This window comes from Myxocyprinus asiaticus, chromosome 39 (genome assembly GCF_019703515.2).
Source record: "Myxocyprinus asiaticus isolate MX2 ecotype Aquarium Trade chromosome 39, UBuf_Myxa_2, whole genome shotgun sequence".
Lineage (NCBI taxonomy): Eukaryota > Metazoa > Chordata > Actinopteri > Cypriniformes > Catostomidae > Myxocyprinus > Myxocyprinus asiaticus.
This window is the reverse complement of record NC_059382.1, coordinates 8,176,945-8,188,855: the sequence shown is the minus strand read 5'-3', so window position 1 is coordinate 8,188,855 and position 11,911 is coordinate 8,176,945. Positions and strand designations below refer to the sequence as shown.

The following is an 11,911-nucleotide window of genomic DNA, read 5'->3' as shown; positions in this document are numbered from 1 at the left end:
CTGTAGCTGAATCATATCAGAAATAAAATTGGAACTATGCAATCAACTGTCACAGCATCTCAGGAAACATTGTCTCATAATTTTCCTCACAAGCAACAACAATCCTTCGCTGTCACAGGTCATGAAGAGCTAACAAAACTTATCAAAAATTCAAAAGCCACAACATGAATGTTAGATCCAATACCAACTAAGCTCTGAAAAGGGGTATTCCCTGTAATCTCATAACCTCTTCTTAATATTATTAACTCCTCACTATCCTTAGGACATGTCCCAAGAAATTTTAAAACGGCAATTATCGAACCGCTTATTAAAGAGATAGTTCACCCAAAAATGAAAATTCTGTTATCATTTACTCACTCTTAAGTTGTTCCAAACCTGTACAAATTTCTTTGTTCTGCTGAACACGAAGATATTTTGAAGAATGTTTGTAACCATACTATGGAAGTCAATGGTACCCCACAACTGTTTGGTTACAAACATTCTTCAAAATATCTTCCTCTGTGTTCAGCAGAACAAAGAAATTTGTACAGGTTTGGAACAACTTGAGGGTGAGTAAATGATGACAGAATTTTCATGTTTGGGTGAACTATCCCTTTCAGAAGCCACAGCTTGATCCTGGAGAATTGGCTAATTACAGATCAATTTCAAATCTACCATTTATGTCGAAAATACTAGAAAAGATAGTGTCCTCTCAACTATGTTATGAACAATTTCAGTCAGGATTTAGGCTCCATCACAGTACAGAGACTGTACTTATCAGAGTTACAAATGACTTGTTCTTATCATCTGATCGTGGCTGCATTTCTCTTCTATTGCTTTTAGATCTTAGTGTTGCCTTCAACGCGATAGATCACGACATTCTCTTGAATAGGCTGGAGAATTATGCTGGCATTAGTGGACTTGCATTAGCATGGTTTAGGTCCTATTTATCAGGCTGCTACCACTTTGTATGTGTAAATGAGGAAATTTCAAATAAAAGAAAAGTTAAGTATGGAGTGCCACAGGGATCAGTTTTAGGGCCTCTGCTTTTCTCCTTATACATGCTTCCCCTGGGAGATATTATCAGGAATCATGGAGTTTCCACTGTTATGCCTTTATATTTCTTCTAAACCCAATGAAAATTCAAAATTCTCCAAAATAGCATGTATCAATGAAATCAAATGTTGGATGGCCAGAAATTTCCTTCTACTCAATTCCGACAAAACAGAGGTACTAATTATTGGACCAAAAACCTCTAAATATAAGCAGCTAAAATATACTTTGACTTTGATGGATGTACTGTCTGTCATCTACTACAGCGAAGAACTTTTCTGTTATATTTGATACCAATCTGTCCTTTGAAAATAAAATTTCCAATATTTGTAGAACAGCATTCTTCCACCTCAGAAATATTGCTTAGTTATGACACATGCTCTCTGTTACTGATGCCGAAAAAATTATTAATGCGTTCATGACCTCAAGACTAGAATATTGTAAAGCATTAATGGGAGGATGTCCAGCAAGTTCAATAAATAAACTTCAATTGGTTCAAAATGCAGCTGCCACAGAGCTGACTAGAACCAAGAAATATGATCATATTAGCCCCATTTTATCGTCGTTAAATTGGCTACTTGTTACATTTCATATTAATTTTAAAATTCTGTTAACTACATACAAAGCTTTGAATGGTCTAGCTCCACAGTACTGAAGTGATTATGATCACAAAATTCTGGCCTGTTAATAGTACCTAGAACATCAAAATACACAAAAGGAGGTCTATCCTTTCCCTATTTGGCTCCTAAACTATGGAATAGTCTCCCTAACACTGTTCGGGATGCAAACACACTCACTCAGTTTAAGTCTATACTAAAGACTCATCTATTTAGCCAGGCATACACCTAATTTATCCATCAACTCACAATTAGGCTGCTTTAGTTAGGTCTGCCGGAACCAGAAAAATCAATCATGATCTATAACTCTGCATAAAATTGAATGACATCTACGCTAATATTATTCTATTTGTTTCCATGTATCAATCTCGGGATTCATATCCTGAGGTTACCGGAGCCGGCCAGATCCAGCTCCGTTCCTGCTTGATGTCGGACTCCACTGCTATGTGTCTCTGAGTGATGATGACTAAATGCAGCGGGTGCTAGCCAGACATCACTTCAGTCTTTTACGATGGACTTCAGAGGATGAACTGATGCCAGCTCCAACTGTAAGACATTGGATACTTCATATGCCATTGCCTGAACCTTGGATTTAGGATGGACCCCACCAAACCTCACTGAAATGACCTGCAGGTTGAACTGCGATACACCTCATTGATCTCTGCCTGGATCACCTTTGTCAATTGATGGACTACACTCTTGAAATGGAATACATAGGCTATCATTTAATTGCCAACAAAAGCCTTCATCAGCCAACTATCAAAGGACAATGCATCTATGTGAACTTCTGCAGTTAATCCAGGATGGACTTCAAAGACATTAGTCATTAATCTTATAGTTCCTAAAAAATCTTTTTTTGTTGTTTTTTTTTTTTTTAAACACTGGACATTAACACTTAGTTTACTAATCTTAAACCATGACCTGCACTGCACATAAATAAGTAATATTGGCATTATATTCATGCTGGTTAGCCAGAGGGGAACTGACCCCCACAGTGAGCCTGGTTTCTCCCAAGGTTATTTTTCTCCATTAACCAACATCTTATGGAGTTTTGTGTTCCTTGCCACAGTCACCTGCAGCTTGCTCACAGGGGTTCTAAATACAATTATTATTTAATTGTTTAATTTGTACACAATTTACAATCATATTTAATCAAACTACAAAATGATCACTCTAAGACTTTATCGATATTACAGTTTCATTTTTTGTTAATGCATGATTTTCTGTAAAGCAGCTTTGAAACGATGTGTGTTGTGAAAAGCGCTATACAAATAAAAATGACCTGAATTGACTTGATATCATTATAGTAAAATATAATATTTAACATTTAATTAGATTTTTATTGCCAATTTAGTTTTTTTACATAACTTTTGTCTAAAACTGTTATAATTTAATTATTTGTGTTTTCAAGATTAAAAGAACACACACATTGGAAGAATTTGGGAAAAACCAAAAGCATGTTCATCGCTTTCTCACCAGATGTGCCACAGTTCTTAGCATTCAAACAACCAGTCTCATGAAATTCTCTCATCATTTACTCAACCCCTTGCCATCCTAGATGTGTATGACATTCGTGTTCAGCAGAAGAAAGAAAGACACACATCTGTGATAACATGAGGGTGAGCAAATTATGAAAGAATTTTCCTTTTTGGGTGAACTATACCTTGAGCTATTTTGTTACAAACAGTTGAAACCAAAAGAAAGTTGGACACTTGTAATATTTAATCTATTTTATTGTCAAGGCTGAGCTCACATGTTCAGCCTCCAGTCAAAGTGAGAAAACAACAATAATTGTATTCATTACAGCAAGCGAGAGGTGGAGCAGCAGCAGCTGAGGCACTCGAGTAAATAATGAGTTGTGCAATGGAAGCCATGAGCAGATTCCTCTCTGATTGGGATTTGGCATATGCCTCTGATGACACCATAAAGGGTGTGGAACGGATAGTTCATTCTATTGGGTGAAATGTCATATAGGTCAGGCTTCTAAATAAACACAGTTTGGTCAGGGATTTAAATGAAATCAGTAATCAATAGAGAGAAAAAAGCTCTGGAGTTGCAAGGGTTGTAAGTGTGCAGTGAATATGGAGTTTGTTCAATGGTTAGTGATTTGTAAGGGCTGGTGTACTTTATCATGCATATCTTCCACCTGCAAAATCACCCTCTGTGGAATAAACAAAAGAAAGAGTATTGGTCTTACTAAAATTTAAATTTTTTTCCAACAAATGTATGTAATACATGTGCTGCTATGCAATCTAGTATTTGTTGAAAATGTGCTTTATATTGTAGAGGACATTTAATCGTACAATATAATGACGTAATAGCTGATTATCTCTGATCTCAGGTACCTGTTTGTCGGAGTGTGGTCTGAAGCGGAATCTATCCTCGGCTATTGGGAAGATGGCCTACTCCAATCCGGTCAATTGGGACGCTGACTCGTCGCCGTGGCAACTCAACCACCTTCCTGCAGGTATAGCCCCAAGGAAACCACTTAATTGCTTTAGAATACTCCTTATTCACTCATTCACAATCAAGGATTATCCTTTCAGGTTACTAAGTTTTTGTTATGGACATGGGATGTTAACTCATAGTGTGCTGCCTGTTGAAAAGTGGTAAGCTGTTACTTTTCAAAGCAATTAGACTTACCATTTTTGCCTGCCAGATGATAAAATTTTATATTGAAGTAGGGATCCAGAATATGGACTGGGCTCTTTTGGCTCTTTTGAACCAGCGAGCAACTGCCTAGGAACCACCCAGAACACCATAATAACCACTTAGCAACACCCTAATAATTGCAGTACACAGCAATGCCCTGCCAACCACCGACAAGACCATAGCATTGTGGGGAAGAGTTTTGCACAGGCCGACTCACATCAAGAAAACTTAAGTAAAATGTACTGTAAAAATCTAGTTACAGAATCATTCATGATAATTAAAGGGGTTTCGTGAGCTTTCATGTGTTTATCAGGTCCCATGACACATGGATTCGGGTGATGAGATTTGATAATGCATGGCGTTGTGCTCTTACTGCTGTTCTTGGCTTCTGTCCTGATCTTATCAAGTGCTGAGGATCATTTAGATAGAGCCTTGTCAGTGCCTCAGGCCATGCTGAGTAACACAGTGTGCTCTGTCCAGCAGCGCAGATCAAATCATTCAAAGAGATAAAATGCGAACGGTTTTGATCATTGACTGGAAGTCCGATGCTCCAGTCATCCTCACAGCTGGACTGTCCCTGCCCGTAAATCAGTATTAGACTCTTATTATGTTAGACAAAACTTCAATCCATACCACTGTGACTCCACCAATGTAATAGAAGTAACTAAGTAATTAACTGTGAGTTATAGACAAAACATTAACTTGCACTAAGTGAACTGTAAAAACAGACAAACATGCACTGACGCACACACAGAACTCTCAAGCTGTGTATGTTCAACTTAAGCCAATGAAAACTGAATATGTTTGATCCAAAGCCAATCAAAGCTACCGATGGTTCATCATCAGTTCTGGATCATAGCAAATAACAAGTCTTTTGAAAGTTTTTGAGACTTCAGGCCCCACTTTTTTGTTGTCATGGCTGAACTCTCTCACTCTCATACATAATGTTTTAATAGATATGCAAATCTAGGTTTTTGGGGAATGTGGAATCTATACGTAAGTCTATAGAAATGGTTGTATCAGAGAGGAAGGAAGTGAACATTTGACCCTGAAATGACCATATAGATTTAGAATAGTCCGATCATGTTAGATAAAAATGTTTAGCTTAGTAAATGTCAATGTTTTAGCTTTATTGTCATACTCTGATAAACTTTACTGACAGTTTGACCTGATGATCCATTTAAAGGGATAGTTCACCCAAAAATTAAAATTCTCTCATCATTTACTCACCTTCATGCCATCCCAGAGGTGTATGACTTTCTTTCTTCTGCTGAACAAAAAAGAAGATTTTTAGAAGAATATTTCAGCTCTGTAGGTCCTTACAATGCAAGTGCATAGTGATCAGACCTTTGTAGTTCCAAAAATCACATAAAGGAAACGTACAAGTAATCAATACAACTCCAGTGGTTCAACCTACAGTATGTCTTCAAAAACGATATAACAGGTGTGGGTGAGAAACAGATCAAACTTTAAGACCTTTTGTTTTTACCCTAAATCTTCACTTTCACTTTTACATCTGAAAGTTACATGTGGTGCCTGTTTAATTTCATGTTCACATCTGAGAATGAAAGTTAAAGTGGAGATTTAGAGTAAAAAAGGACTTAAATATTGTTCTGTATCTCACCCACACCTATTATATAGCTTCTTAAGATATGGATTTAAACACTGGAGTCATATGAATTACTTTTATGTTTCCTTTATGTGGTTTTTGGAGCTACAAAGGTCTGATCGCAATTCACTTGCATTATGTGGACCTACAGAGCTGAAATATTTTTCTAAAAATCTTAGTTTGTGTTCTGCTGAAGAAAGAAAGTCGTATTCATCTGGGAAGGCATGAGGGTGAGTAAACGATGAGAGATTTTTCATTTTTGGGTGAATTATCCCTTCAACCAAAATGTTGATTTAAAAAAAAGCTTATTCTGTTGGCTGGGGAACACTTTCCAATTTTTTTGTTTTTTTTTCTCTACCTCTGCTTTTTGCTCTTGGGGTCCATGGTGCTGATTGATAGCCGGTCAAGTGGTGTGTTGGATCCGGGGAAGCTCCGTTTCCTCTTGGTCTCAATGACATCGTTCTCCAGATGGACCAGTTGGTCGAGCAGGAGGAGTTTAGCATTCACAGCACCTGAGGTCTTCTGCTCTCCTGGGCTTTGCTGGATGCCACGGTCCTCCATGACATTTGATTCCACATACTACACCAGAGGGCGATGAAAATGCATTCTTGAGTGTGACACATCATGCAAATTTTGATATTGGTTTTAAATATTGTATTTACATTCAATTTTCTATTTTGCAGAAAAATCACACTCTTCCAAATAATTGTCCCGGCTGTAAAATCCAAGCTGGTCATTTTTGGTTATTAACTGATCTAGATGGTTCATCAGCTGGGCTATAATCTGGTGGATGTGGTTTTGACTTGGTAGACCATCGTAATCAGGCTGGTTAGAGCTGGTAGGCCACGTTGGGCCAACTGTTCCTCACAAAAAGTTACTGCATGGCTTTTGAAAACATGGCGATATAGGCTATATACAGTATAAATGTGTATTATAGCATAATATATATAATATACATTTATACTGTATATTTCTTTTACTTTTTAGATTTTGACAGTAGAGTCTGTATGGAAAAGAACAGCCAGCAGATTCTGCTAAATGACTTCTGTTCAACAGAAAAAGAAAACTCATACAGGTTTCGAATGACATGAGGGTGAGTAGATGATGATGATGATGACATTTAAATTTCTGAGTGAACAATCCCTTTAAGATGAAGTGTGTGTGTGTGTGTGTGTGTGAGAGAGAGAGAGAGAGAGAGAGTGAGAGAGAGAGAAAGAGAGAGAGAGCTCTACTTACCACTGACCTTTCCTGGGGTACATGAAGGCTTTCAGTACTGCAGTGGAACAAGGTCAGTGTCATCAGACCAGAGAGCAGCACACATCCACAGCCCAGCATCTACAATACAAGCAACGTGATTATTGTCAGACTACAATGCTTCACTCTTGTGCATGTACTAATATACATTTGGGTCAGTTGTTAAAGTCTTGAGGGACTTCACAAGCTTACACAAAACCTGGTATTACATGTTATTCCAGCATGATCTGAGAAAGTTCTAAAGAGATTTTTGACCAATTAACACTTATAGAATCATGGAATCTTTCCAGATACTGTGTTACAAATAAAGGAATGACAGTATAATTGTAACACTTTTCAGTTTTTGCCCATTTTTTTAGAAATTATTTAGCCTTCCAGCAAGGTCTCCTAAGCAACCAAATTGGCCCAGCTGCTAGGGAGGGTAGAGTCACATGGGGTAACCTCCTCGTGGTCACGATTAGGGGTTCTTGCTCTCAATGGGGCGTGTGGTGCGTGGATCACGGAGAGTAGCATGAGCCTCCCATGCTGTGAGTCTCCGCGGTGTCATGCACAATGAGCCACGTGATAAGATGCGTGGATTGACTGTATCAGAAGCGGAGGCAACTGGGACTTGTCCTCCGCCACCCGGATTAACCGCGGCAACACGAGGACCTACTAAGTAGTGGGAACTGGGCATTCCAAATTGGGAGAAAAGGGGATTTAAAAAAATCAAAAATAAAATAATAATAATTAGCCTAAAGCTTCGAAATTTGTGAACAGCTACTACGACTATAGACAAAAAAGTTTTTATTGTGTGTTTGTCGCAGTGTATTATCAATTGATCATGCACACATGCTACAGATTCAGCACCGTGTTGAGTTACAGTGATACAGGGAAGTATTTACATTCATCCAGACTCCATCTGTGAAAATACACTCTGACTGGGCGGTCCGGCAGCTGTGAGAGTGTGAGAATGCTTCTACATACACCCTCTACACAAACACATGAACTCAGCCCAAACACACACTCTAACCTGCACCCCTACCTGTGTGTCCCCAAAACACTTGAACCATTCACACACACACACACACACACACACACACACACACACACACACACAAAACATCCTCATGGTGTGACTCTCCATCAGTCTCACATATTTTGAGCAAATATTTTGTGGTATTGGTAAATCTATCATTTATTTTAATAATTTAGAGTAAATATTCTATTAAGAGCACACCATCGTCACAATAGCTATTTTTAAATCGTGAATCCAAAAGTTCACTTTATTTTGATCAGATTGATATGCCGGGTTAAAGAATTAGTTCACCCCAAAACTGAAAATTCTCTTATCATTCACTCACCCTCATGCCATCCCAGATGTGTCTTTCTTCTGCAGAACTCAAATAAAGTTTTTTAGAAGAATTTCTCAGCTCTTTTGGTCCATACAATGCAAGTGAATGGGTGCCAACATTTTGAAGCTTCAAAAATCACATAAGTCATCATAAAAGTAATGTCTTCAGAAGCGATATGATAGGTGTGTGTGTGAGAAACAGATCAATATTTGAGTCCTTTTTCACTTGAAATTCACCTCCCTGCTCAGTCAATCTCCACTTTAACTTTCACTTTCTTCTTCTTGTGTTTTTGGTGATTCACATTATTCATGCTTATCACCCCTACTGGGCAGGGAGAAGAATTTCTAGCAAAAAATAAATAAATAATATATATATATATATATATATATATATATATATATATATATATATATATATATATATATATATATATATATACATATATATATATATACATATATATATATATAAAAATTGATCTGTTTCTCACCCACACCTATCATAACATTTCAGAGGATATGGATTAAAACACTGGAGACTGGATTACTTTCATGATACCTTTATGTGATTTTTGTAACGTAAAAATTTTGGCACCCATTCACTTTCATTGTGTGGACCTACATAGCTGAAACATTCTTCTAAAAACCTTCATTTGTGTTCAGCAGAAAAAAGAAAGTCATACACATCTGGGATGGCAAATATTAATAGACGAATAATAATAAAGCAACCAATTGAGTCCGTGCGGAGTTGGTTATTACTTTTATAAATCGGCGACAAAAATATTATAAAAGACACCAGTGTTCAATAAATAATTAAAAATATATTTGATAAAAAATAAATACATGAAACAATTATTCTGCCAAGTAATATAGTTCATTAGCATAACTGTGAGCTGTTGATGAGTGCCAACAACTTGGCACATAAATGGAATATATGGTCACAGGTGAGTCTAACGGCTTCAAATGTGGCAGCCATTCACAATTCAGAAATTTGGATGTATCCATTTTAAAATTGATTCCAAGCTTTTAAATATCAGAAATGTCTGTCTGACATCAATCCACTAAAATTGATTTGAAACACTTCAAAATTGTGTATATTTTTAAAGTTTATATATATATATATATATATATATATACAAAATCAATATAAACAACAAAAATACATACAAATAAATAAAGCTATATGTTTATTTATTTTATTTTTTTTGTACAATTTTTAAATCTGTGAAATTGTAATTTATGCAACTGTTTGTCATTCTCAAAGAAGTGTAACACATTTTACATACAAAACTCAAAACTCTTCAAAACTCTTTGGCAGGATTCTAGAATAGCTTTGACTCTCTATTATCAAGCCATTCTGTATAGCATTGTTTCTCTGAATTGCCCAAAAATGCATTTTCATACTTATCATTTGAGTTTCCTGTCCTTTATCTGGCACTTCAGGTCTGGTGAACTGAGCACCACACCAGATGCGGACCCTCTCCTGCCCCACGACTGGGAAATGCATTGTCCAGCAACATGGGCTAACTTTAGCATTTTCCAACCCCAAAAATAAACAACTCCAGCCATCTCCCATTGCCCACACACTTCACTGGACACACTGTCTCCCTATGTACACACACACTCTATCAAAGACACTCTTAAAAGTCCTCTGATACCAGACACGATTTCATACCTCAGTGCCACTGTCGCAAGTTTACAACGATGTAACATCAACAAGATGTTTCTGATACTTGTTCATCTATAACCCTGTAGCCCAAACTAATTCACCATTGCTTATCAGAAAACTCAAACAAATGCGAAGACCAAGAGATTAAATACAGACTGAGTCCAGTTAACTAGCTATTAAAACTGCAGCCACTCTTGTTGAACTGCATGCATTATTGTGTTATCTGACCCCTCAAAGAACATGCCTTTAAAAACATTTACAGCACCTGTCTGCTCACCTTTCCACCCAAACACACACACAGCCCTGTAGGAACATGTAGGTAGATCTTTTTCTCTCTGTCTCTCTCTCCAAGGTTCCTTACCCTTAATCTGATTTAGTTTCAGTCACACGGGAAGTATGGATGGATGCCGTGCAGTTCCTGGAATTTCTCACGTTCTCTGCCTTTGCTGGTTCCTGCTGTTGTCTTTCCCGGTTTTATAGTCTCTCTCTGAGAATCTCCACTCCAATTGGTAGTTGCGATTCCTCTGACATCATTTCTGCCGGTTTTCCACTGTGGCTCACTCTGAAGCTGCTCTTGCCAACTCTCTCATCCTCATTATGATTGCAAAGTAATGGCAACCCAAGAGAGCAGCTGGACAAGTCTGTGTATGAGTGTGTGTGTGTGTGTGTGTGTGTGTGTACTGTATGTGTGGGTCACCTCTGTCTACTCTTTCTGTGTCTCATTCTGTCCTTCTTGCTGTCTTTCTCTGCATACACAGACTGCCAAAAGTGCATGGAAGGTCAGGTTCTTAGTGACAACCTGCTGTTTCCACAGGTTTAACAGTATGAGCGTATGTGCGTTGGTGTACAGCATGTAGGAGTCTTATGTCTTCGATCCGTACAATATGATCTCTCATGTTTAAACTATCCTGTACATGGCCATTTAATTCAATAAATCATTGTCTTAATAGGTATTTTAGTCTTGTCTTCCAGGAGAAATATCTAAACATCCTTAAAAACAAATGAGTGCTAACGTCAAGTGGACCTGCAGGGCCACCTTGATGACTGTAAAACCCTGACCTGCATCTATCTTGTAATTCACTCCATCAAGTCTTTACTGGAAACAGAGCTAACCTCTGTCCCTGTCTTTCTCTCACTCTGCTTTGTCAGTGTCTTAGGAAGTGTTAGGTTGAGTAGAGCTCCCCAGCAGTCTGCCTGTTATCACACTATATTTATCTACACACATCTCTCTTTACTCCAACTGTTAAATAAAGAGCAGGCCTGTCCAACACACCAAAATTTCCATAGAGGCCCTACATTGATATCCTCCCCTCTCTCTTTAGCGCTCTCTCTCTCTCTCTCTCTCTCTCTCTCTCTCTCTTTCTCACATATCCCCCTCATTAAGGTTGTTTTGGAAAATCAGGAGTCATCAATGGGGGAAACAAAGAGACGTCTATGCATGCATGCATTTGTGTGTGCAGAAAAACAATAATAAAAATTAAAAAGTCTTTGCATCTTACAGTTGTGATTGAAATTGTACAAGTACCAAAAAGACATTTTATTAATCAAAGATTGCTCTCTTTATATAAAATGTGGGTATCTTCTGTCTCAGATGTTTTTTTTTTTCTTTTTTCTAAAATCCCTTTTGAACTAAATTAAAAAGAAAAAAAAAGAAAAAAAGACAATTGTTGATTTTTAGTAAGTGTTTAAAGGAATATTCCAGGTTCAATACAAGTTAAGCTCAATTGACAGCAGTAGTGGCATAA

At 37.5% G+C, this 11,911-nt stretch overlaps 1 protein-coding gene across 2 annotated transcripts; it reads right to left on the bottom strand.

Moving 5' to 3' along the window:
* Positions 1–3,422: 3,422 nt before the first annotated feature.
* Positions 3,423–10,636, bottom strand: LOC127430042 (osteocrin-like). 2 transcript variants are annotated; one of them, XM_051679468.1, is made up of 5 exons: positions 10,528–10,636; positions 7,147–7,245; positions 6,269–6,489; positions 3,995–4,110; positions 3,423–3,810 (listed from the first exon to the last, which is right to left on the bottom strand). In XM_051679468.1, exons 2-4 carry the CDS (start codon positions 7,243–7,245, stop codon positions 4,026–4,028), a joined length of 405 nt encoding a protein of 134 aa, XP_051535428.1. In that variant the 5' UTR covers positions 10,528–10,636; the 3' UTR covers positions 3,423–3,810; positions 3,995–4,025. The 2 variants fall into 2 exon arrangements, with proteins under 2 accessions (XP_051535428.1, XP_051535429.1); XM_051679469.1 differs by lacking the exon at positions 10,528–10,636 and adding an exon at positions 10,444–10,498.
* Between the last annotated feature and the right edge of the window lie 1,275 nt (positions 10,637–11,911).

Excerpts from the sequence above, each read along its gene's own strand:
- LOC127430042 (XM_051679468.1), bottom strand. The coding sequence starts at position 7,245 with ATGCTGGGCTGTGGATGTGTGCTGCTCTCTGGTCTGATGACACTGACC. Across the intron at positions 6,490-7,146 it reads TACCCCAGGAAAGGTCAGTG|TATGTGGAATCAAATGTCAT; the intron begins GTAAGTAGAGCT and ends CCTCTGGTGTAG. Across the intron at positions 4,111-6,268 it reads CCCAAGAGCAAAAAGCAGAG|GAAGGTGGTTGAGTTGCCAC; the intron begins GTAGAGAAAAAA and ends CTATACCTGCAG.